The sequence below is a fragment of the Catharus ustulatus genome, chromosome 7 (assembly GCF_009819885.2).
Source record: "Catharus ustulatus isolate bCatUst1 chromosome 7, bCatUst1.pri.v2, whole genome shotgun sequence".
Taxonomy (NCBI): Eukaryota; Metazoa; Chordata; class Aves; order Passeriformes; family Turdidae; genus Catharus; species Catharus ustulatus.
Window position 1 is genome coordinate 32,410,976 of NC_046227.1, and position 27,247 is coordinate 32,438,222.

Sequence of the window (27,247 nt, forward strand, 5' to 3'; positions counted from 1 at the left end):
GTGTCTTGAGTAAACCCATAGCCAGATCTCTTAATGCAGATTTTCTTCCAGGCTGGCAATTCATTTTTCCATGTGGAATAAGAACCTCCAAAATTACTTGAATCTGTCCAACTTGTAAGTTTGTCCTTTCCAGGACACAGGCACCTTGCTCTCTCCTAATGAGACACAATTGTTCAATTTCCTGAGGGCTGACCTAGAGTCCTGGGCCAGTCAAAGATCTTGGGTTTAATTAACTGTAATGGAGTGAAGCATAAAGTCTGTACCACACTGCAAATCAGAGCAGATGATACAGTGATGTTCTTAAACACTGCAAAACTCTGTGACAAAGCAGCATGAGACAGGAACTAAGCATCATGGCAGACAAGAGGTCCTCTCCAAATCCAGTAGAATTTGGGGTCTCCAAACATGATTTCATCATTTAAACCAAGACCCTGTCTGCTGACGTGTTTTAACTGCTTTGTTGTGTAGGAAAATTCATTGAGCAACTCTTGCAAGAGCCAGTTTTGCTTACTAAGTAGAAGATATGTTAACTTTCTGTTTAAATAGGAAAAAAACCTCCCAATAAAATGTAATCACATTTGTGATTTGTGATTTTGATCTGTTGCTTGAATAGACAGCCTGAAGCTCCTATCCAGACTCCTTTCCAATTAGTGATTGAAACTGCAAATGCAGTGTGGTTTTTGAGATTTGCCCAACGTGCCAGTGGCTGCACTGGATCTGTCCAGAAAGTCTGTGTAGTTCAGTGTCATTTCTCTTCACTGGCAAACTCCAAATATCCGGGGAAAGATCCAGCACTTCACCTCTCTCCAACCCCTTGGAAGCTCAAGGATCTCCTGAACCAAGCTTGCTCTCTGGGTGTTCAATACATCTCACTAGCTCCCTTCCCATCTTCTAACTGAACCCACATACACTTTTAAAATCTGTGGTTACCATGTTGCAGACGGTAATTCTAATTTACATGAATTCTTGTTTACATGAAAAATCTCTTCCTTTCATTTGTTTTTTAACGTGCTGCTTGTTTTCATCCAGCACCCTCTATTTCTTGCATTGAAAGAAGCAGTGGACAAGCAGCTCCTCTCCATGCTGCTCACATTTTAGCTCTGTCATTCTCCTGCCTGGGTTACTGCTTTTTCAGACTGAAGAGTCTTACTTTTTCCATAAATGGAAACCAATTCCTGCTTATGATTACCCTTTTCTTCCTCCCCTGAACATACCCAATTTTTTTGCACCTTTTCTGAGGTGGGGGACCAGAACTGCAACTGGTACTCAAGGTGCAGTAAAATCACTGGCATAATCATGGTCCCTTCCTAGGTGTGGTGCTGCAGATCCTAAAATATTACCCTAGTCAGGGTCAAGTCTTTCTATGAAGTCTGTAAATTATTGCATACAAAGTTTCTATTTGAAGACTGCATTTATATTCCCATGATTCTCCTTTCCTGATTTCCTAGTGAAAACATGGAATGGTTTCACCAAATCTGCTAGACTAACAGCAGCTAAAGGGATAAAAAAATATTTTTAAAAATATTGCCAGTTCATTGTTTATTTTCAGTCCTAAACTTACATTCACTGAAATCAAGAGTGACAGACTTGGTCTCTTACCCTGCAACTAGAAGTGATTTAGAATTGAAAAGAACCAATATTTATCTACAACTTAAAGGTATAATTACAACTTGAAAGTGTTTTTTATGCAAGCTGCATTGTATCTGACTGCTCAGATACTGTTATTTTGTGTCTCTCTAAGATTAGTAGTATCTCAGTTTCATACACAGCAATAAGTATATGTTCCAAATCATTATTTCTTGTCCCTAGGCTTGCACAATTTTGTCTAGCATAGACATTTACAAGATAATACACCAGTCTTCAAACAAAATTCATGATTCGGCTCACCATTGCTTCTGAGAGATACAAAACACTGCAGTGCTCCTACTTCAAAACACTAAAATGAAGTAGATGATAGCATTAGCTCAATACATTGCTAGTAACTAAAGTTTTAAATAAACCAACCTAACAGCTGGCATGGGCAAATGCAGTGATTTGGGAAATTTTTTTCATTTTTCTCAGAGGCACCAAGCTGCCATTGGAGGGACAGGTACTTCCTAAAATGATTTCTGTTTCTCAGCTGGCATAATGTGCACGTACGTGGAGGTGATGTAACTCTGCTCACTGCTGCATTCTGCAGCTCTTCTAAATGGGAGAGACCCCAGAAAGAACAGGTTTGTTTGCAGGTTGGAAATGATTTGCACAAAACAACCACAGAACTTTTCAGACAGTCTCTGCTTCACAGAGAAACTTCATACTTAAAAATCTGGGAGGGGGAAGAAACCTCCCAAAATGCAGTTATTAAACTACTCACTTCTTGTCCTTTTATTAATAGTTACATATTTGCTTGCACAGGGCTGAGGCTGTGTTTGGGTGATGTAATACCAGATTTTCAGATGTTCTACTACAAGTTACTGGCGCTTAACACCAGCGGTGTTGCAGGGCTCTGTTAAACATGAGCAGGGTAGAAATCGCGTGAACTGACATCATTTCTAGAAACAGTTGCTCTTTCAGCCTGACACAGGGAACTGTTCAGTGAGACCTGAGGCAGAGCTGCCCTTTTGAGGACTTCAATTCAACTCTGGGGATGATTGCCTGTGCACCCAGGAAAGCTGCCAGGCCGGGCTATGGCACAGAAAGCTGTGCAACAGGAGCTGACAGGGACACTCATGGAGCGCCCTGCTCTGGTAGTAAAAATCACTCACTGGAGGAGAGGTTACAGAACAAGCTGGTCCCCAGTAACCATGCTGGAATTTCCCAGTGCAGCAGAACTGCAGGAAGACAGGCAGTCTGGGTGCTGACTCGAGCTGATGTGTGTCAGCATCAGCTCCTGCTGCTAATGGGTACATTCAAACCAAAAAGGATTCCATAAAAGTTTTAGTTGGATCTCAATGAAATTAGAATTTAGATTCTTCATGGGAATTCTGAGTGTCTTTTGAATTGGCTATATAAAGGGTCAAGTGCTGCCACTTGCACATTTCCACATTGCAGAACAGAAGTGAATTCATGACTTTACTGTCACAGCATTTGGCCATATTTTAAAAAAATTACAAGTGTGTTATTAGAGGAAAGGATACTAATTGAGAGTGTTTACAACCTCTAGTGTGTTTTTGGACCAATTTCTCCCAGGGCCCTTTAAGAAGATAGATACTTCCTTGGCATTTGAACTCTCCCAGCTATGAGGAGTGGTTAAAAATAAAAATACAGGAAGCCTTGCAGGAACCACAACATACATACTTATGTCTTTCAAAAGGGCTTCAGAGGCTTCTGGCTTGCCTGGCTGAGGACTAAGAATCTACTGAATGAAAAACAAAAATTGATTTATTACAGCATTATTGAGAATTGAACTGAGAAGAATTTGTAAGGTAGTACAGTACAGAGCACATGCTGATTTTTCCAGGGAGTGGAAACAGATCAGCTTCTCTCTCTGCCGTCTTTAAAGGTGCTACATAAATGACAGCAAACTAAATAACCTTCAAAAGCTGGCATCTCCTTACTGCATAGCATTTGGTGGAGATCAGTCTGGGGTTTTTATTTTTTCCTTATTGGAGTTATACTTTCTAAATTCTGCTTAGCTAATCAGGTGGCAATAAAACTAAGAGCCCTGCATTTTGCAAACTTTTATTAAATTTTGAAAATCTCAGGGGAATATCTACATAAGCAAGAGTTAGTAAATTGTGAGCTATGCAGATTTAAGTACGAAAAAAATATGCTCGTGTCTTTAATATGTGGTGAATGCTGCTTTATGTTTAAAACCTTGTCCCCAGTGGAACCCATTACAATAATGTTTATACAGGTTTATGCTATAAATGCATGATATTTTCCCTACAGCAGAATATGTTGGAATTTACTCCTGATTAAAAAAAAAAAAAGTGTGAATGGGTGCTATCCCTATCCCAGATCTGGATTGCTATAGGCATAATTATGCCCTTTTATTAACAAATGAAGCAATGAAAAACATAATTTGTTAACATAAAAAGGACTTTGTACAGCAGGCAGAATTGATAGAAAATGTGCCCTGAATCTCCTGCACCATGTGTGAAGTGGAAGCCAGCCAACTCCTACAGAATTCAGAGAAACTGGATCTTTAGGTGCCAGTCTCACATGGAAAAAGCAGGAAGATGACAGTGACGGACCAGCACACAATTAAATAGCAGCAATAAGTGGTGTCACAGCAGTATTTTGGCTGCACAGGTGTCTTGCTTTCAGTTCAAGCAATATTTGTTCTGTAACAGGCCCAGCCACATGACACAGGGTCTACATCCATGATTTTCTCTCTGTGAAAAACTCAATGCTTTCATCAGCACAGGAACAGCCATGTACTTTAAAATAAACTGCCTGAAGAGAACAGGACAGAGCTCTTCTCTCCTGCTCCCCTTGCCACTGCCCATCCCCTGACAGAGGACATAATTTATTTTCTACTGTGGAGTGGTGAGGCCCAAGGACAGGAGTTGGAGAGGAGACACCCAAAGGAAGGTCACCCCTTCCACACCTCGTCCTGGTGTGAACTGTAAACACAAGAAATCCCTCTCCCATCACACAGCATGGGATAAGGTTGTCACCAGCTGTGTTTTAAGCCATAGAGCTTTTTAAAGATTCAAGCAGTGATGTGGGAACTTCATCCCTCAGACTGAACAGGCTGAACAGTGCTGTGACTGAACACTGCAAAACTCTGCCTTACACACGGATCCCTTGTACAAGCTCCATTACTTTTCTTTGTTAAAAGGGAATTATATTATTTCTTGTTGCATCCTTGGGGCTGAGGAGATGAAAACTATTTCTCACTTTGTGTGGAACAATGAGGCCCTGTTCTCACTTGGGATCTTAAACTCTTACTTTAATGTAATTTAAGAAAAAACAAAAAATGTTCACCATTACAGAATGAAATAGAAATGCTAAAGTTGATTATTTAACTTCTCTGTCACAAGTGGAACTCATTTACAAGGAAAGGTGCTAACCTGCCTTGCATGACTTCATATACAATTTCTCCTTGGCCTTTTCTACATCTGCCATCAGCAGTGCCCTGTTTATAGACTTCATCAGTGAAACAGGTCAGTAAGGTACCATTCCTTTAAAAATAAAATTTTCCTTCCTTTCTTAAACCCACCACACCATCTGAAACCCTATCTCATAGCCTGTGACTGTGCAGTACTCATTTCTACAATACATTTTGACATCCTGATTTTATAAGGGCCTGAAGTATCAGTTATTGCCTTGATGTAAATCCACAGGTTTTCTTCTGCCAAATGGGAGCCAGGGCTCTGTGTAAAGATAAGTTGTTCAGTCTTAGAGAAGTCTTCAGGGAAATGCCACTATTACTCATCGAAATTATTCTTTGCTCTGTGAATAGAGCCAATAACATAATTGGGATTATCTGAGGAGTGAAATATGATTCAATTCGAGTAAGCATGGCAGTGCACAGACATGAGAGAAAGAGTCAATTCAGCACCAAGTAATAAAATGAGACTAGGGTCAGTTTCCATTTGGAAATGTTAGATTTTTAAAGAAGAGTGAGGCAATCTCAGAGCCCCAACATCAGACAATTGTGCGCTCGTTTCTGTAGATGGCTGTGTTGATGTGATGCGGTTTCCTCTCTGAAGTGGGTGCAGTGTCAGAGGAGTGGGTGCAGTGTCAGAGGAGCAGATGCCCCAGGTTTCCCCTCTGAAGTGGGTGCAGTGTCAGAGGAGTGGGTGCAGTGTCAGAGGAGCAGATGCCCCAGGTTTCCCCTCTAAGTGGGTGCAGTGTCAGAGGAGCAGGTGCCCAAAATTCCCCCTCTGAAGTGGGTGCAGTGTTAGAGGAGCAGGTGCCTGAGTTCCCCCCAGGGCTGCCTGTGGGTCAGTGCTGTTCCCCCCTGCAGGGATGCAGCAGTTGTGCAGCGCCCAGTGCTGCTACCTGGGCCAGGCTGCTCTGCAGGGGACAGACAAAATCCTGCCACTCACACTTAGTGTCAGACAAAACCACTTCACAGCAGATTTCTTTTCTTTTTCCCTAACCCTAAATGGCCACTACAGTCATATGTATATCTGCATACACAAAAGAGTTTGTTCTTAGGAAAAATCTAAAACAAATGCAGAACCATGCCAGGATTATACATTTCATTTCCCAGCATACAAATGAGGAACTAATTTAGTCTGGGCCGTTCATGCATTTTGCTTTTAACAAACATCCATATGCCAAATAGACCTTCCACATACTTCCCTGCTGGAGTTTTTATTCCTTTCAACTTGGTAGGGAACATTTGTGATCCTTATTCTACCAAATATATCTAAAGAATACATTTTGCTCAAGGCCTTCTATTTTATAATTTAAGAGAAACTAAATCAATTCATGGCTCTGGCAGTCTTGCTATTATGACAAGCATACATCTGTGCAAAAATACCCCAATCCCTAATTAATTTCAGAATGTTATTAACATTTTATAATTTAGGATTGGTTAACTTATTTAATTTTATAAACACTGCCATATGAAGTTACTTTTTATGGACCACTTTTTCATCTTTTGCCTGCAGTTCTGAAATCTGGGTAGTTTAGCATAGATACAGAGATATTTGCTTGTATCAAGATTATTTTCTGTTCTGATGGTTCTCAGTCCTTTATGTAATGACTTCAATACTGAGCCTTGACACTTCACTCCTGACTCATGCAGCACTGATGAGCAGTGTTAATGGGAGTTTTTTCCAATTAGAGGAAACAGGCTGAGAGTCATGTTCTTTAAAATTAATACTTTTTATTAATATATAATGCTGATCATATTTCTCATTTACCAGGGCACATCAAGTTTAATTTTAAGTCAGCTTAGTAAATACTTTGCAAAAATATGCCCTGTTGGAGTTAAAAGGGCTCATTGCTGAAAGAGATTTATTTATTGATCTGATAAAGAGCTGTACATAAAATTACTAACAACTTTAATCAGATGAGGACAATTAATTTATACTACTAATTAGTGGAACTAATAAAAAATCTGAGCAGGTATAAACTTCTGTGAAGAATTTATATTTGTTTGAAAGACAGTGATCAGTCTTGATTTGAACATTGAGATAAAGCCTCAAATAAGCACTGTTTCTACTGCAACTGCAACAAGTGCTTTAGCAACTATTCAGCCTTTTCCTGTGCTTGCACATTCAGTATTTATAGTGGACTTACATAGTCCATCAGGTTCATTTGTAATCTTTAAACTATCCTCTCTTACTTTTCTATGACCCTATTAAAAATGCAATCTAAAAGGCAAACAGTAAAAACCTTGCTTTTTTCTACATTCACTATTCAAATTGCTCTCACCCAATTTGGTCCTGATGAAGAATCTTTTACAGCTGTGGTGTGACATGGGCATCGTACCAGGGAGACAAAGGAAGCAAGGGGTTCTCATTCACAGGTAATACAATGGCAGTGCTTTCTGTGGCCTGTAACTACATCTGCACTGCTCACTGAACCATCCACATTTAAACACAGCTAAAGAAAAGCACATTTGGCCAAAAATTACATTCATTTTAAATTGGTATCCTCATCCACATATGTAAACAGCAATCCTCATCTGAAGCAGTACTGTGAGCTCTGGGACACAACTTTGTAGCCTTATTTGTTTTTATCTACATTTTTGTGTGTTTTTCACACCTAAGATCACAAATCAGAAACCTTAGCCTTAGAGAGATATGTGTGTTCCAATGTGAGTTGGAAGAATCTGAATTAGTACCTGGTAATTGCATGACTCCTAATTGCCAAACTCAGTTCTACTCCACCTCATTCAGCCTCAGCTTCAAATACTCAGGAAACTAAAAGGAATCAATGTTTGAATGGGTTTTACAAATTTACCATATACATCCAGCAGTGCTGTAGAGATGTAGGAAAAAAAAAACCCAAGAAAACATTTCCCCCAGCAAAATCAAAGACTGCTGAAGAGACAAGAGGCAGACTTTAGTAGCTAATAGCTCAAAACACCTTTTTCCAGGCTTCATGCATTGCCAAAATGGTATGACCAGAGAGGTGGATCAAAAAGCAAAGTAGAAGGAAGCCTCATGCTCTTACCACACCACATGCCACACCACACCAACCTCTAATCATGGACTACAACAACAATTTTGGAATATAATTCATCCCAAATGCTTTCTATAACTCATCATAGTATCATAGACCAGAGGCAATGTTTGTTATGAGAACTTCCAGATGGGTTAAAATGGGTATTTGGCCCCAAGACCTGGCTGCTTACACCTTCATTCCCCTTGGGCCAAGTTACTAGCAAGCCCTGTCAAGAAAAAGATGCTTGTGCAGAGCGTGACCTTATTTAGCATTTGATTTTTTTTCTCAGCCTTCATTACTGTAATATCATACACAGGGTTTTTTCTTTGTTTGCTATGCAACTTATTCCCTTAAGATTAGTCTTTTTTCTAGTCAAGCAGTTTAAAGCTAATCACAGTTGTTATTTTAATCTGTGCTCACCATTAAGAATTCTAGCAGAGCTATTTTGCTTGGTAGCAATTAAGGCTTCCCAATGGAAGTTCATGATTACAGCAAAGGCAACCTGTTTAATGCTTGGCACCTCTTTAGGACACAGGCATTAAAACCAGGAGCACAGAAGCATGCTAATGCTGCTGATGAAAGCAGAGCAGATCTATTTAACAAACTCTTTTCTGAATATATAGCATAGGAGAAATGCAATGCAATCCTCATGTGCATTTCTGGTCCCTCCCCTCTGTGTTTTACATTACTGTAATAAGGTAAGGAAGGGCTGTTTGACCTTCATTAACTTATTAGTCATGTCTGAACTGCAACATGTCCTCAGGCTTTCACCAAGGCAGTCTGAATTCTTGGTCCTGGTTCCAGTAGCACTACTAATAAAATTCCCTGGAAAGGTCTTAAGACCAGGGTCTGACCTTTGCTTATTCAGGTAATAATCATCCTATGCTGAATTATGACTTCTTTCTTCTGTTAAGAGAATTAGTAATTGCTGCTGCTGCTCAGTGTGTCAAGATTCAAAAATTATGATTTACCATCAAGTCAGTTAGGAAAGACTGCAGCAGCAAACTTTTGTTTCTCATGTTGATTGTCCATATGATTCTGCCATAAAGATTATACATCAGCTGAACTAAAGCATTAAATGGTACGGTAGAAAACAACATGACAGGGGGATTCCACTCGCCTGACTTAATTCTGTCCTGTTTAAAGCTATTTCCAGACAGGATAGGGCAGAGACATCCAAAATAATGTTGTTTTCTTTTTATAACTGATACATGGAGATGCACAACCACTACTGTACATCACCTCCAATGGTAAATGTTGGTGATTTACACTGATAGGGGTCAAATCTGTCTCACATTGGGTAAATATGTTTAGCTCCAACCTGAGAAATAGGGGAACCACTGAAAAGTCAAATATGCTATATGTAACATGAAAATAACTACTGTGAAATGTCCAGCATAAGAAAAGCTGTGTTAAAAAAATTTGCATCTTCACAAACTACTGAGGTACCTTCCCTTGCTGTAGTCAAGGTTTTAAGAAAAGCTGGGTTAGAGGTCTGCTTTAGTGGAAAGCCATAAAACATGACCTAAGCATAGCCAGTCCTCCTGGGACAGCAATTACAGCAATAAATGTTCCACAGCAGATGCTAATGCCATGTCTAAACAGTCTCCTGTAAACTGAAAAGAAATTTTGCCCCTGCCCCCCCCCAATGTCTTTTAGGCTCCCATTGTACATGTGGAAATGTAAGGGAAATGTAAAATTGATATGCACACCATGGCATTGGGTTTAGTCTCCTGTGCCTCAGGCTGGGCACTATAAATCTGTGCTGGCTGTGAGTGAGGCTGGAGGAGCTAAATGGGCAGAATTTGTGTGTGTCAGTTTTATGGGCTCACCCCCAGTACAGCGGGGTCATCGGTCACTGTCAGGTTCAGCACCCAGTGACCCACTGGGCTCAGATCATGGCAGTCACAAATCAAGAGCATAATGAAGGCTGAGGAGAGGGCTCTGCTGATTTATTAGGACATCTGTCTGGCTGTAGACAGCCCAGCACTGCCCCTGTGTAGTGCCAGCTATTAGCATAATCCTCACCATGAAACTTCTCAGAGATTTAAAAGACAGGAATAAAGTGTTCAAAGAAAACTGGCTAAACCAGAAGGGTTTTCCTTGTAGTGCTCATTACCAGTCTTAACTTTTTATGCCAACACCCCATAAAAATAATAATAAAAATAAATAATCTTAAAAATAAATTAATGTTTTTAGTTCTTCAAAACCACTGCATTTTCAGAACACATCTGTATGTCTGTTCATAATAAAGTCACTACCCCTGCTACTTTTCAAAGACTTTTTAATATTTTATTATTCATTTATATTTAACCACAATAGTGTCATCTGCATATAATGTTATCACCTTCATTCTTACAAAGTTAGTGTCCTGAATTCTGTAAAGTTAAATGAAAACTTCAATCTTTTGTGCCAATTATATTTAGCTACTTTTTAGAAAGGAGGATTTAAGCACAAACTTTTGGATTTTGCCTGTAAATAAGAGTCAATATCATAATGCTGTAAGCTGTAAATGCTGTGATATTACTTTATATTGTATAGATCAAAAAGTTTGTGAGGTGCAGAAAAATTAATACTGGCATGTGCAAAGGTGCTCTTTTTCTGTACATGAGAGTCATTCACCTGAAAAATCAGACAGATCATTATTTCTCCCTTGATCAGAACTAAGGTGAAATAAGTTTCAGTCTATGAACATTAAATTATTCCCTGAAGATACAGTAATTTCACGACCATAAGGCGCACCGGACTATAAGGCGCACCCGCCGGGAGTTGGCAAAATTTGCAACTTTGTAGATCAGATAAGGCGCACCGGACTATAGGGCGCACTTTTTTTTTGCAGCGAGGCTCCGCCCCCAGCTCCCTCCGCGCGGTTGCTGGCCGAGGCCCCGCCTCAACCCGGCAGCCATTGGCCCCCGGGCCCGCCTGTACCTGGCAGGCGCGGTGCCGCGGGGCCCCAGGCCCGCCTGCATCCGGCGGGGCCGGGGCATGGCCGCCGCCCCTCCGTGCTGCCTCTCCGGGGCCGGGCTATGGCCGCCGCCCCTCCGTGCTGCCTCTCCGGGGCCGGGCTATGGCGGCCGCCCCTCCGTGCTGCCTCTCCGGGGCCGGGCTATGGCCGCCGCCCCTCCGTGCTGCCTGCACGGGGCCGGTGGGTGCCTGTGGAGGGGCGGCTCTGCCTCCACGGGGCCGGTGGGTGCCTGTGGAGGGGCGGCTCCGCCTGCATGGGGCCGGGGCGTGCCTCTGGAGGGACGGCTCCGCCTCCACGGGGCCGGGGGGTGCCTCTGGACGGGCCGTCCCGCTTGCACGGGGCCGGGGGTTGCCTCTAGAGGGGCCGTCCCGCTTGCACGGGGCCGGGGCGTGCCTCTGGAGGGACGGCTCCGCCTCCACGGGGCTGGTGGGTGCCTGTGGAGGGGCGGCTCCGCCTCCACGGCGCTGGAGGGTGCCTCTGGAGGGGCGGCTCCGCCTCCACGGGGCTGGAGGGTGCCTGTGGAGGGGCGGCTCCGCCTCCACAAGGCCCGGGCGTGCCTCTGTAGGGGCCGTGCCGCCTCCACGGGGCCAGGGGGTGCCTGTGGAGGGGCGGCTCTGCCTGCACGGGGCCGGGGGGTGCCTCTGGACGGGCGGCTTCGCCTGCACGGGGCCAGGGGGTGCTTCTAGAGGGGCCGTCCCGCCTGCACGGGGCTGGGGCGTGCCTCTGGAGGGACGGCTCCGCCTGCACGGGGCTGGGGCGTGCCTGTGTAGGGGCGGCTCCACCTGCACGGGGCTGGGGCGTGCCTGTGTAGGGGCGGCTCCACCTGCACGGGGCCCGGGCGTGCCTCTGGAGGGGCGGCTCCGCCTGCACGGGGCTGGGGCGTGCCCGCCGCTGCTCCGCCCCGCCTCCACCTGGCAGCCATGGCCCTGCCGGCTCCCCCCGTGGCTCGCGGCTCGCACTTCCGGGTAGGCAATTTTTTTGAACTTTGTCCATCAGATAAGGCGCACCGGACTATAAGGCGCACTTCCGGGTTCCAGGGAAAATTTTAGTCAAAAGGGTGCGCCTTATAGTCGTGAAATTACTGTACTTTTATATTTGACTGTGTTTTAAAAGAGTGTCACTGTTCATATGTCTTCAGAAAAAAAAAAGTTAAATATTGCATTAAAAAAAATCTGCTGTGAATGTTGAAGGAATTTTATCACTGCTATTATTCCAGTTCCTTTGTATTAAACATTATGTTAGATAGGATTTGAGCAGTTACCAAATTTGCTGTAGTCTGTGTAAAAACACTCACCAGCATGTAGCAATCCCTGCTTTGCTCAAACCAGGGTGAAGTCTGGGCAACATGAACAGAGAAGATACAGAAAATCCAGACTATCACGAGTACTGCAAAATTGTATTTTAGTTTCAAAACTCTCAATTGGCAGTGCCGCTATGGTGGTATTTTGGCTAGATTTTGTGAGCCATTCAATGAAAACACTTATGTTCAGGGATATAAGACATTTTCTGAAATTCAGCCCAGCTGAAAGAATCTGAAGTAGGGTTAGCATCCACTGCCCAGAAACTTTAACATGAATAAACCCGTGCATGTGCGCAACTGCCCTGATTAACAAAGGCATGATCCGACTCGCGTGTGCTGCCCTGCTTATTTCATGAGGTAAGGTTTTGTAGTCAGCAAAGAATTCAAAAATGGAGAAACTGAATACCCAATCGTTCTTCTGAACTCAAAAATGGAAACTATGGCTTGAAGTTTCGTTTCCAAAATAGCAACATAAATAAATATGCGTGGCACAGTACTTGCCTCCATAAATTCCAGCGCTGCTCTTCCAGCTGAGTCACTAAATGCTCGATGTATTTGTTGGAGTCCATATATTCCTAAATGAAAAATTATTAAAATATTAGTTTCTTCAATGTTGTAAAATTTTGAGTAAAATCTAGTCAGAGTCAGTTTGTGGCGTGCTCCCAAAGTTATCCCACATACATAGAAATCAGAGTGATGCAAAAATCTAGATTAAATCCACATTTGGATTTATGTTACATGAACAAGGCAGTAGCCTAATGCACTCTTCAGAGATTATTTGAGGGGAAGACAAGAGGCACTGAGGATACACAAGCAGCACAAATAAATTAATATCCATATTCTGAGCCCAGAATAATCTTCCCTGGACCCAGACTGAAAAATAACTTCCCAGCATTGCAGTCACTGGTTTTGGTGCACATTTTGTTTACTTTAGATATAAATCAAAGTGAACTGAATATTTGACTCAAATATTTATTTTATGGGCAGTATGAAAAATACTATAGTATGTACCCTATTTGAAAATGAAGCTATAACTCAGCTCCTATATTATTTCCAGTCCAACTTTTGCAAATGCAATAACTTGCAATATCAGCTCTATGAAAGATCCTGTCCTTGTGTCTAGACAGAATTTCTGATAAATAATCTTGACCAGATGAAAAATTTGGATTTTTTCCTATTGAAGCCTATTCTTTAAACTCAATGCAAAGAGATGATGTTTATTCTCAGCAGAGAAATCTGTCAGTACTAGAAATACACCACCTCATTTCCAGCAGGAAGGCAACATCAGTGTTATTTATATCAAATATTTCAGAATGAGCCCACAGAATAACGTGATATAGTGTGATATATTTGGATGACAGCAGTACCAACACAGTCACATTACTATTATTCTGAAAGTCTATCAGTAATAATATAACTGTCCTGAAATATCTCACCAAAGCAAAAAATATGTCTCAAACTTCATAGTTCAGGAAATTTCAAGTATTGGAGTTCTACATAGAAAAGAATCCATCTCTACTTTCTGGAGACAAAAGCTCAATTTTTATAGCTGCATTGTTTTACCTTTGGACTCATCACAGAATCACTTTGTGGGGTTCCTGTTTGTATTAGAGCTTGTCTCTTCACTATTATTATTTCTTTTTGTGTACAAATATGGATTTCTGTTGCAAAGTAGTTGTTTCTTCTGAGCCATTTATCTTCATGACCAGGAGTATGAGACAGCCACTACAGGGACTGTACATCATTGTGTCTCCTCAAGGTGAAGATAAATGTTGGCTGATTTTACTGGTCATAATTTATATATAAATGTACATTTTTATTCTTCAGGACTGGAATTGTTCCAAGTGACTCTGTGTTTCTGTCCACAATAATTATTTTCTTGTTCAGAAAGAGAGAGAGAGGGAAGGAGAATGGTCCTGCAAAGGCACAAAGAAAGGGAAAGGTCCCTGGCACAGACAGGATGCAAGAGCAGGACTCTGCTCTCAAGGAGTCTCTGCAAAAGCATCTCAGCCATATCCTGTTCAAACTGCATGGCTTGAAAAGCTTTGGGCATTATAAAACTTTCCATCAAACTCTGTGGTTGCCCCAAGTTTGATTTTCATAGAATGCTTGATTTTCATACACTGCTGTAAATAGAAGCATCACATAGCTGTTTCTTTCAGAGCACATTAAATAATGTAAATCCTGAGAAACACCGTGAGTTTTAGTGGCAATTAAGCAGGAAGCTTCTTGTAAGCTAATTCTAGTAAAGTCATTCTGCAGTACACATATATTAGAGTTCACAAAATAGACACTGTACAAATATATAATGATGATTAGTTGCAGTATCAAGTTCTTTAAAACAAGTTCCCAATTTTACTTCATATTTTTTTTACCACAATGAATCTGGCATAAATTAGTATTAATACCTCTACATCTTTTTAATGTAATATTAAACAATATTCCTGATTTATTCATCAGTGCACTTTGCCCTACAGGCAAAGATAGGATCAGCAGTTTTATTCTGCATAATTCTACCATGATAATACAAAAACCTCATTCTGAAGCAATTTGCTTAAAACTGTTTTCTGGAAATAAGGACAATAGGGGGAAAGAAAGCACTGTGTTTATCCTGTATGACTGCTGCCTTGATGTTAAGGTTTTCCTATTACAGATCAGAAGCATTCTCTTTCCCTTTAAAATCCTGCAGCCTGGGAGTATGTAATCTTGTCAGTGTGCAAAAGTGATGTAAAAAACCAACCATGATTTGATGGTGGTTAGCAGCACCTCCTTTCTTCTGGCACATTGATGTGCCAGCTGTGTCTGCAGCAAGCCATCTGCTTCAGACATGGCCCCTGTCCCCAAGCCCAGGTTTCTGCTCTCTTATCAACTCTCCAGTAAGGCAAACTCTGCCATCCCTGGATCAGAACCCAGTGTTATCATTCTGTCAGTGTGAAGCAAATAGCAAACAGTCACTTGAGATTTAGAACAGCTTCGTGATTTAGAATGACTTGGCACATTCAGTGACAGCAGAAAATGTGAGTAAAAACCCCAAAGTAAGCACACTGGTTTATGGTTGGACTCAATGACCTCAAAGGTCTTTTCCAACCTAAATGATTCTCTGACTTTATATTCAACAAGACAATGTATACAATTCATTAAAGCACTTCACAGTGCCCAAAGATCACATCTAGAAGGGAAATACAAGTATTTTGTAGCTTCCTTGGAGCTCTGTCATGTGAATGCTTGTGCCATGCAGGCTCTGAGCAGCATGGAGAACTGTGGAGTCTGAAAGATTATGTGGAGCATGGTTTTCTGATGTAAAGATAAAATAATTTAGGCAGACATGATGGAACTCACATTAGATACTAATGAGACAGAACAACCAAATGGGAGAGAAAGGCTGTAAAAGCACAGCAGCCCCAAAGTTTCAAAGGGGGGTCACAATTCTTCCTGTTCCCCTAGAACAATGGACACCAAGCACCTGCAGAGCAGGAGGGGGTGAAGCTGTGTAAGGCCAAGTCAATATTTCTGAAATGATGCAGCATTTCCAATCTGAAGTTGCAGACTCCAAATTAAAGTATTTATGTACATTTGATACTGTCATGTAGTATTGTGTTGGTGGTAGAATTGCCATCCATGCTGTTTTCCATGCCTGGATCTCAGCAGCCTGCACTGCTGGCTCTGCTTGGAGTCTCACTCCTACCTCCAGCCATTCCTCACAACTTCCATGATTACTGAGAACTTTGTGATTTAAACAAAAAAATAAATTAAAATCCTTTACAGAATAATGAGTGAAACCTGTCCCTTTTCTTCTGAATTAGTTACCTTGCAGTCATGAGAAATTCACTCCTCCATGTTTTCTCCTATGATGGCACATATAACCGCACTGTTCTAAGGGGAAAACCTTCTGTAATACATTTAAATGCAGTAGAAAATCTTTCTAACAGCTGCATGTATTCTGGCATGCAGGAGAAGATGGCAAGCAAATGTCACATACCAGCTCATCTAATTTAGAGAGCATTAGAGAATTGCTTTACCCAGATTGTTGCTGATTTGAGTTGAAGCACAAGCCTAGAAACATACCTAAACATGTTTTTTTGACAGACCTAAAGATCTCACTTTGCAATGCTTCATTGTTTTGCCAGTTTTTTAGGGTTTTATTTTTCTCTTCTTTGTTAGCTGGATGGTTGTCAGGAAAAAACAGGGAAGAGAAAGGAAATGAAGTGCCTCAACCGAGGCCCGGGATCCACTGCTCGGTATTTTGGTTGGTTACTTGGGTATTTGTTCTGGCATATCCCTGTTGTTGTGCTGGGCAGGGTATCAAAAATTATCTAGCACACAGAACATTTTCCCATCCATTGTTACAGAGCAAACCCTTCGAGCAGCCTTAGGCTCCCAGCACAGGAGTCCCTTGCTGGAAGCTGGAGGTGATAAATTCAAGCCAGAGGAATAGCCTAGAGTCTCTGCTTCTCTTAAGGAACCTGCACAGCTTGGTATCAAAGAGAGTTTAATGAGCTTAGCAAGATGTGAAAAGGATTAAGGATACCAGCAAATCACTTGATTACGTACTTAATTCAATAGGGCTACTCAGGAGATGAAGGCTTGCCTGTGCTGGGCTGGGCCATGGGTGGGACTGGCCCCTCCTGCAGCACAGACACCCCAAACCCACACACCTGAGCCAGGCACATGGGGACACGGCCACTGTCCCCCTGCCACCCCTCTCCTGTCCTGAACAGCTCCCAGGGAAGGGCCTTGTGCAGGGCTGAGGTGCCTGAGCTCTGCAGAAAACAGGGACACAGGGACCCAGTGCTGTTCCTGCAGACCCATTGGGAAGCTGGGCTGGGAGGCAAACACCATATTCAGCCTTCACAATCCAAACAGAGCTTCCCATTCCCCCTTGGCACATCCAATTCCATTCCCAGCTCAGCTGGGGCAGACTGTGCAGAAAGCCCTAGCCCACTCTTCCACAGCACTACCCCTTGATTCCCCTAAATTTGTATTTGGAAGCAGGCAGGAAAGCACCAGCATGGTCTGAGGCTCCTGTGCTCCACAGAGGAAAATGTTGGTCACTGGGGAGCAGAGAAAAACCAAATGAGCAGCGGGATAAGCACACAGACAAGTTCCTCTGAGTGTCTGGAGCCATCCAGCCCTGGAGACAGGGAGCTCCATGGAGAGCCCACAATCATCTGCTACAGTTCAGGAAGTCACATTTTCACAGGGAAAGGTTATTAGAAATCAAACAACAACAAAGCTGTCTGCAGCCAAACAGCAGACTGTTGCAATTAGGAAATGATGTTAGCAAAGCAGCAAGGGGGACGTGTAAGCTGTTACACTGAGTGTGGAGACACAAGTCATTTTCCAAAGATCTTGGAAGAGTGCCCTGGGGTAAAGCTTTAAATCTAAGGAGAGTGACTTCAGGGAATATTAGGACTTTTGTAAAATATTGAAAATTATGTTTTCTTCCAGCTGCATAAACCTTTGATAGAAAATAGACTTTTTTCCCAGCAGCCTAAGAGGACACACACATATATTTATATATATGTATTCTTGAATAGAAAATGTTTTTCATATCCAAAAGCAATATCAATGAGAATTGAGTGAGCTTTCTGTTGCCTACTAGAAAGAAATCAGGTATTAAAAAAAAAAAAGCCTTCAGTATTAGTATTTTTTCACTCATTTCAATACCACACCTGGCTAGACTACTCACTTTTGGTCCTACATAACAATGAAAGCTAAACCATGTGGCTTAAAGATAATATATTTTAAAACTGCCGTTATTGCTGATTTATTATTTTTCTACAGGATTTCAACATTATTTTAATTGAAGGGTTTATTAACGGCTGGCAGGAAAGTGTACACTGAAAGCTCTGCAATGGAGCAGGAGGCTGGCAAGAGCCCTCATGCACATTACACCACTATGGAAAAAGCAGTAATGATTATTTTAATAAATATATTGAGCAAATTTCTTAATTGTTCAAAATCACTTAAGCCTCAGTAAACAGTTCATATTACATCTCAGCTGCAGTGATTAAAACTGATTTACCAATTCATTTGAAGCCAGTTGTTTTCATAAAAAATCAGCTGGGTTTTCCTCCTGCTGCTGTTTGGCTTCTACTTTGCACCCCATTAACCAGCACCATCCACAGACAGCAGCAGAGTTCAGTAAAGCCCAAAATAGCAGAAGCTCATTAACTGATAGACAGATTCTGCACCCTGTGCTCCCTGAGGACAGAGATGCAGGGACAGCTCTCAGAGGAATGCTAGCCAGATCTGCAGCTGGCACACAGAGCTGCTTTTGGGTTTGCCAACTTGTCCCTAAAGGAGTTCAGTCCCTGGGATAACAGCGTGGGTACCCTGCTACTCAGTGACACTTATGTTGGTGTTCTTTCCCCACAGGGAAGAGAACAGGGAGAGAGAATGCTGAAGTTTTATGCTGTTTTCCACCAGCTTATAACCCCTTCTGTTTGCCAGTAAGAAATTCTCTAGGAGCAAATCTCCTGTCTCAGGCAGGCATGTGCAGGAGAAATGTATGGACCAGTAATCTGCAGAGCTCTTCCCTGGCTTAGTGGACCAGTAGATCACATGCTGGAAATTGAGGAACAGACTTGGTAGGACCCACTACCCTCAGTCATATTTCCAGGTGCTTGGCTGATTTGGGTAGCTGCAAACAAACTTATATTTTTCCTATGCAAATAGCAGGCTATAGAAGTTATGTCATTTCTGCTAAATATTGAGCAAATTATTCCATTTAGCTGTAGAAAAAAAGGAAACTGGACATTTTGTCCAGCAGGTAAATCAATGCTGCTTTTAGCTGATTTTCTTTCCCTGAAAGTATAAATCAGTCAAAAAAAAACCCCAAAGCATTACCTGGAGTTTACTAGAGTCATCTTGAAATAGAAAAGGATGATATCAGAGTAGGAAAGTTTGTATTTACATCCTCTAAGTTGTGGAGCTTTTGATACCCATGGACAGAGTAATTGGGTACATACATCCCTACAGCATTGACATGTGGATGTCCTTAATTTGGATATGGAGCCAAAACAGTCTCCACAAAGGCCACATCTCCATGGATATCCATCTGTCCTGAGGTTCAAGTGGCTGGATAAGTCCTGACCCTGAGTGACAGGGAGCAGGAGCTGCAGCACGTGCAGGTGATGGTGCAGAGTATGGGCTGCACTCACCAGTGCTTGTCCCAGAGGAAGGAAACCACCAAGAACCCTTTGAGCTTTTAACCAACCAAAAAAGCCACCAAGATCACTGGACCAGCCAAAGATTTCAGCAGGAAATGGGAAAAAATTTGCCTTTTGTCCAAGTAGAAGAATGAATATGGATAACCACAGCACCCTGGCAGTGTCTCCTGGGCAGGTTTGGGGCTGCTCTCCCATTTACTGCACCTTATGGAAAATTCTTGTCCTCACTGAGTATAAAATCTCTCTGTCCAGTGAAATATAAAATAAACAAAGTGAAACTTAGCATAATGGTACATATATGAGTTCCTGGTTGCTGGAAGTTATTGATGACCATGTGTAAGTTAAGGAGATGTTAGAGACACAAATGTTAACAGCCCAACAATTCCACGAATGAAAAGGTGACAGTGTTATTTAAGGCAACAGCTATTTAGCTAAAACAGAGATAAAAAAAAGTGTAGGAAGATGTGCAGATTTTATGAGTTTGCTGCTGCACAGTGTGTATATTTACATGAAATAATTAGCTGTAGTCTTGTTTATGTCAAATCCAATTTACATTAATAAACTTCACCCAGCAAATATTCTGATGCTGTAAGAAAATGCCCAGAAATTTTAGCAGCCTTAAAAATGCAGAGTAAACAGTGGAGCATTTAATTAATCAATTTCTGACATTACCAAGTAATTACAATTTCTGAATCATTTCTTGAATGTTTTTTATGAATATAAATCAACTACAACACATGGAAGAACTTCTGGTGGGAGGCATTTGACTTAGGTAGACATATGGCACTGGCATGTGACTCCCACTGTCTAAAGAAGACAAGAGTTATAACAAGGATAGAAAAACATTCATGGGATCTTTTGCAGAGTTAGGAAAATTTAATTCTATGGTTATTAGGAACGTTTGGGATTCATAGATAAAGATGGTTCATTCGTGGAATGCATCAGACTTTTCAACTCCCTTGGAATAATCACTGTCATCTATCCAACAATAAGCACCTCAGGACCTGAAGTTTTCTCTAGCATTTTCTGTAATTGCTTTGTTATCACTTGTCCTCACATTTATTCTGGCAGCTTCTGATGAGGAACAATTTACATACACATAAGTCAATCCTATCTTCATATAGTTTCATTTCTACTAAAAACAACTGAATAAACAAACAGACAGTACATGCTCATTCATTTAATCATTATAAGTCAATAGCAAAAGTTATGAAGTATACACATATTTAATCATAGGATGGCCTTGTTTGGAGAGCACCTTGAAGACCATCGAGTTCTAACTCCCCTCCATGGCAGGGGACACCTTCAACTATCCCAGGTTTCTCCAATCTCCATCCAACCTGGCCTTGAGCACTTCCAGGGATGGGCAACCTGTGCCAGTGTCTCCTAATACCAAATCTCAACCCTCTCTCAGTTTGAATCCACTCCCCCTTGTCCTGTCATTCCATGCTCTTGTGAGAAGTCCATTTCTGTCTTTCTTGTAGGCTCCATTCCCATATATAAAATATCTCAATGTAAGGTTAAAAATCCAACACAATGTTACAGGCACATCAATCTGACAATGCTAAATATGTCCAAACATTGGTGGACAAAACAAGGTGAGGAAAAGTTCTGAGGATCTCCAGATTCTGACCCTCACTCTAAGGACGAAGGTATCCTGAGGTTAAGCAAAACCCAAATTACCAACCCTTAAGGGTTTGGATGGATGGAAAGCAGGAAATCTGGAGATGAGCAGATGATGTACTACACCACAGGCTGGGAGCCCTTTCCCAGACAGATTTCACTTGCTTTCTCCAACCACCCCTCTTTTGTCCACCTGCCACCATGCTCTGCTCTAACCACAAACATTTTCACCTGGAGGAGGGAACTGGTTATAGCACATTTTGAAAATTAATCTCTGTGTCTGTAGCTCTGTTTGCAATGTCTTGCCTGTGTATATCTATAGTCAAGAAAAGATTGTCTCTGAGTTAATAATGTGGTATTGCTCAGAAAATCTCAAAGCTGCTTCCAACCCTCCACCCCTTCCTGGTATGCTGAATTTAGTGGGACTACTTACATCCATCCATCTCAACTGCATGATACATAAACACAAACACGCAGAAAAATGATGGAACATACAAATAAATATGCTCCTAAAAATCCCCTGTTCATTTTTCACTCCGTGCACAGAGAAAAAAGAAATTAATCTGAAGCTAACACAAAAATATAGCTCTGCATTTTCATAGTTTATTACAAACAAAGCAGGAGCTGTGCTCATAGGGAGCTTTGTCAACTCATGGTCTGTCTGGAACACATTTATTGTCACTACCAGGACTTGCATCAGGTTCAGCATTGGGTACTGACTGATTGTAGGACACAACTGAGTCTAAGGCATGGATCAGTTGTAAACTGTTGCCTAAATCACACTTTTTCTTCCACCCTTCAAGGCCAACTCATGGACTAATTTCCATGAAATCTCCAAGAAAATAAAAGAATTCATTAATGAAGCAGGACTGGCCCTTCTTGTAGGTATCTGAAGGTAGGAAAATTTTTTAAAACCCAAACCTCTGCAAAATTCAATGCATTTTCTTGTAACAATTCAGTTCCATACGAGAGGAAGGTAGACTGCTCTGCAAAGCAGATTTCTTGTGAGGATCTCACAATCCCCAGGCAGGACAGGCAGGCAGCACAATGGAACCTGACTTTCTGGGTCAGAGGATTAATCATAAGAAGTTTGGCATTTCCTAAGTGGTGTGTAGGCTAGACAGCATCATGTGATACTGGCTGGAGATAAACTTTTAGTGTATCAGGGATTTAGTGAAAGTGGATTTAGTGGAAGGAAAATGTTTCACTGTACTGGTAAGCTATAAGCAGAGAGTTCAGTAAAGTCCCAGAAAGGAAATAAGAACTGTAAGGTTTGTGTCAGCAAACAGCAGACAGGCATTCACTTATGTTGTGTAGGCCTGTTAAATACTTAAGCCAAAGCAGTGCCTTTAGTTACAGACATTAATTCCCAGTGAAATCTGGGTGGAACAGAAAGCATAAAAGCACTGCAAGGACAATTTTTAGTGGGGCTGCAACCCTGTCATCTCCACCAACGCTGTAAACACTCACAGCCATAGGTACCAGTCTGGGATGGTGGCAATTTGCACTGGCAAGATTAAAAGACCCATTGGAGATGGGAGATCTCTATGTGGGAGATGCACAATGGCACCAGGAGAGCTCCTGGGGTGCATTTCCTGGGGTGAATTTGGATGCCAATTGTTGAGATTAATGTGTACAGGTAACTGAGCCTAATACAAAACCTTCCATAAAATATGAATTGGTAGATTTTCCCCTTAACTTGTGTTGTAAAGAAAAACTGCCTCTTAAAATCCCATATTCTACAGTTCTATTAATAACCATTATTACCTTGTGCTTTTATAAGTGATCTGATGCACTATTAATGCTCTGTGTCCTGAACACTTGTGACTCCATTATCCACGTCTGGTAAATGCTAAACAAATGTAATGATACTGCTCAATTTAACAAGAATCTATTTCCTTTTCATAAAAATTAAACTGAAACTTTAATTTTGTTCAGCACTACAGAATTCACAGTTACAATGCAGTACCAGTGAAATCAGAGCTGTATTTTAGCTCCTGGTTAAAGCCAACAATTCTTCTGCAGTTGAATATTGCTGCACTGAATTGCAGATCCATCTCAAACATTATGTGCCTAAAGATATTAGTTATAGTTATTGTAGAGCATTCTGTTTATTCAAATCAGACTCAAACAAACACAAACTCTAGCATGAAAGGCTGGAAAATATTTGCTTAAATAAATATTCATTGTCGGCTGTTACACAGGATATATAGAGACAATTCAGATTACATGATAGCTTTTTGTTTTATACACCATCTTGGCAGTTAACATTCAAAAATGTAACTTTAAAAATGCCTTTAATTTTATGTGTGCTATACAAAGTGATATACTTAGCTGTCCGTGTTTCTTACACATGAATCTTTAATCCACAGGGAACTTAAAAGGAATTAACAGTGGAAATAAAAGCATAAATCTTTATATTTCTGGTAATATAATTTTGGCATTAACTGAAGCTTACTGGAAAAGTTCTTTGTGATATTTAACTGAATTACATTTTAAAGACCTTTATCATCATCAACTGGAAAATCTATGGCAACAAGTGATGAGTCCTGCTAGTCTACCCACTATTCTGCTGCCAACTTTGTGATGTTTAGACAATGTCTCTGTCTTGGGGACCAGAGGGAGAGACATAATTTCCTGCAGAAGCCTTGGCTCTCATTGCTCTAAGGCAGACAGCACAAACTAAAATGCCCAGTATGTATAAATCCTGCACCTAAAAGCACTTTTTTCTCCTGTAGGTGACATCCCATTTCCAGTGTGTAAGGGTGTTGTGGGTCAGCTTCAGCTGGAATCATGCTGACCTTGAGAGAATTAACTGAAGCCACATCATTCAAAAATTAGTGTAGCTGAGATGCAGAAAGTAATCCAGTTTTACTCTCTATTGTTAATGGATGATTTTTAGGGTAATTGGACTGAAAGATTTTCAAACACTGGTTTAAAAAAAATTTCATTTGGGGATAGTAATTATTGTACACAAACACTCTGGAATGTACTGGCCTCTTGCTATTATCTAGCATTTGTTAAGCATCTCATGTTTTTGAGTATTCAAAACTAGTGCAATAATTGATGTACAACAGAAGGGCTGAAATTCTGCATCTGAACTGTGTAGGTGCTCCATGCATGACTCACAGTTTATTGTATGATTTTCACAAGAGCACTGATTTAGATCCATTTCCATAAGCCTTAGGATGTTTGTATGCATAGTCTAGATCAGAAATACTGACCTTACATTAAACCAAAGGAGAAAAAATTCCAAAACAACATCTTCAAGAAACTTTAACAGTTAAGAGAGGTTCTAGCTCAGAAAGTGTTTGTTTCTTTCCCTTTCAAACCTGCATCATCTGCACCAACATGCCCTTCCTAGCTATTATTTTTGAAAAGGTTGATTAGTGCTGAAGGCTCTGCCCTGCCCCACAGCTCAGGCAGGGCAGGTCTCCCAGATGCCCAGGTCCCACCAGAAGTCACAGTGACAGGAATTTCTCAAGTCTCACTCCTCACATAAAGAGAGGCCCACCAGGTGAGTGTGGTTTTCAGGTGCTACAGACATCAAGAGTCATAAAACCGAGCTGTGCCCGTGTAATGTTGTGTGGCTTTGCTGTGAGAACTGCTGAGCATCTGCAGGTCTCCTTGATGCTGCAGAATTAAACTTATTCAGGGGAGAAAAACCAATTTCCAAACTTAAGATACAGTCCTTAATCATTCATTTAAAAAGCATTTCCACAGCCATCAAGTTGACAGTATCTAAATGAAAAGACTCTGAAAATCTCTTGTTTTCCAACAGGAAATGTGTTCGGGGATTGGCATTTCACATGTATAGAGAAATTTACAATAATCATGTCCTGATGACAAGCCTAGGAAAGGATTTACATCTAATAGGAGCGATCTAATTTATCTTTCATACAGTAATACCCAGTGGCTATTGGGAACATTTTATTATGAAGGAAATCAAAGACAACACAAGAAAATTAATGTTTTAAGGGAAAGTCGTATGGTCCATTTAACTCTTCTTTTGACTGTCCACATAATGTAATGAGTTAATTTTCTTCTTTTCATATGCTTGAATAATAGAAATAACACTTTTCATAAATCATCTACAAAAGCTTTAAGAAGAAAAGCAAGCTGGTTGGTGTAAAGCTTCTGAATTACTTCTATATAAATGCATATCATGGGTACTTCTGCAATTTCTCTCTTGAAGAAAAAGTCCTTACACTGAATACCAACCTTCCTCCTCTTCTCCTTTCCAAATTTTTTTAGTTTAGACCAAACACCTCACTACAAAGCAGTAATATCCCCCGTTTGTACGGGACTCAGTGGAAATTTTGTCACAAACAAGTGTCATACTGCTTGGATGTGGAGACAGTGGCACACTGTGACAGCAGCGCAAGAGCAGCTCTCAGCAGGAAGGAGCCTTAACACTTCATGATTGAAGCCTTGTAGGGAAGCACTCAAAAGTTTTGCAGGTGAGCAGAGCCATTTCTCTTGTCTCACCTCCCTTTCTTCCAAGTACCCTTTATGACTGGGTCTTGTAAAAGAAAATTGTTCCACCCAAGAGTTTTTGTGGTAGCAGTGAAGGGATAGAGCCTCAAAAAAAAAGGTCTCCATGCCTGGGATGTGATCAGACCCTAGAGGTGACATCCTGAGCAGTTCTCCTGCTGTAGCCTCTCCTGATGAGGACGCTTGGGGCAGGATTTCAGACAATGCCTAACCCTGCAGTGTTTACTTAAACAAACAAATCTCAGGGCTCAGTATGCCCGGCTCTTTCAGTCCAGCCACTTTTGCACATTTGTTGTTGAAAGGAAAAGCACAAATCACAAAGGAATAAAAACAATACAGTGTTAGATGGAGCATTTAAACAGCTAAAGACTTAGATAGGCACCTGATGAGATTTTAATGGGAATGTGCTCATTCTGCTTCCTTGGAGATTTCTGAAATGCATGTAGACTTTTGGTAAATTTTAAAAAATGTCTCCCCATTTCTTTCAGTGTATCCAACAGCTTTGCTTTTCATTTTCTGAGAGGAGGAGGGCAAGGAAGCAAAGCTTATAAATTCCTTTCCTTGCATTCATACTGAATAAGGTGAAGAAAAATTCCCTCTGTACATATTTGAAAGACACAATCACTTATGTGGATAGCAGAATTCCCCCTTATATTACTTTGCATTCACTCATCAGATGCCTGGGGCCAGAAGGCCATGCTGAATATGAGAGTATCTGTCTAGCCACAAAGTAAATACAGTGCACAGGAGGATTAAGACCAGGCAAACGAGTCTGCTGTTACAGACTGCAAAACTTTTCAGGCTCTCCTGTAATGCCAAAACCAGTTAAGAAGTTCACAGAAACTATTGGGCTGATCTGCATACGGGGGGAAACTGAGTCACTGAACAAGTCCCATTCTCTGAGTCACCCTGGCAGGACCATGGGTGAAAATAAGACATGCTCAGTCCTTCCAGTCCTTGGGCCTGGTTACATCCTAACCTGACATCCAAAATGTGTCAGGTGTAGCTGTGCATTATACACACACACACGTGTAAGAACAGCTAATTCAAAAAGTGTTTAGTTCAGATGCTCTGACTTAATCTTACAGCCTTGAAACCTGGAGAGCCCCTTTCCATAAGGGAGCCACACAATCAGCTCCAGAGACATCTCAGGCACAATTTTTTGCTGCTTTAGCAGATTGCATTGCGTGTACCAATACGTATCAGCTGATAAGTCTCAAGACATATTGAATTGTTTTATCTTTCAAATTAAATTTTGATGAAAAAGACCTTTAGATTATTTGTCTCCTACATTGTCCTGATTAGAGCTCTGCTTTCAAATCCAATACCAAGTTATTAATCATGGCAGAGTTTTCTGCTTTCCACAAGTCAATAATTATGCATTTAGCCATGATTAGGGCTACATGGGGAAAATCTTTGTTTTAAAAAAGGCAGCATTCAATTCTTAACCAATAGAGTACATCATAAATGTATCTTGGAATTGGAATAATGTGAGATATTCTCTTGGGAAATCTGAGGATTTCCTCTACATCTAATTTTTAATTTATGGCACTGATATGCTCTAACTGCTTTATCTGAAAAAGACATGAGGCACATATTAATATCTATCAAGAGGAAATTCTTGAACATGACTGCAAACTC

The 27,247-nt window shown here is 41.2% G+C and overlaps 1 protein-coding gene across 8 annotated transcripts in view; it reads right to left on the minus strand.

Moving 5' to 3' along the window:
• The window catches only part of NCKAP5 (NCK associated protein 5), a 380,845-nt gene that overhangs the window by 223,815 nt on the left and 129,783 nt on the right, over positions 1 to 27,247 (minus strand). For all 8 annotated transcript variants that reach the window (XM_033064246.1, XM_033064245.1, XM_033064249.1 and 5 more), the window contains one exon: positions 12,819 to 12,892. In XM_033064246.1, coding sequence (XP_032920137.1) covers positions 12,819 to 12,892 — 74 coding nt within the window. The remainder of the gene's footprint in view (positions 1 to 12,818; positions 12,893 to 27,247) is intronic.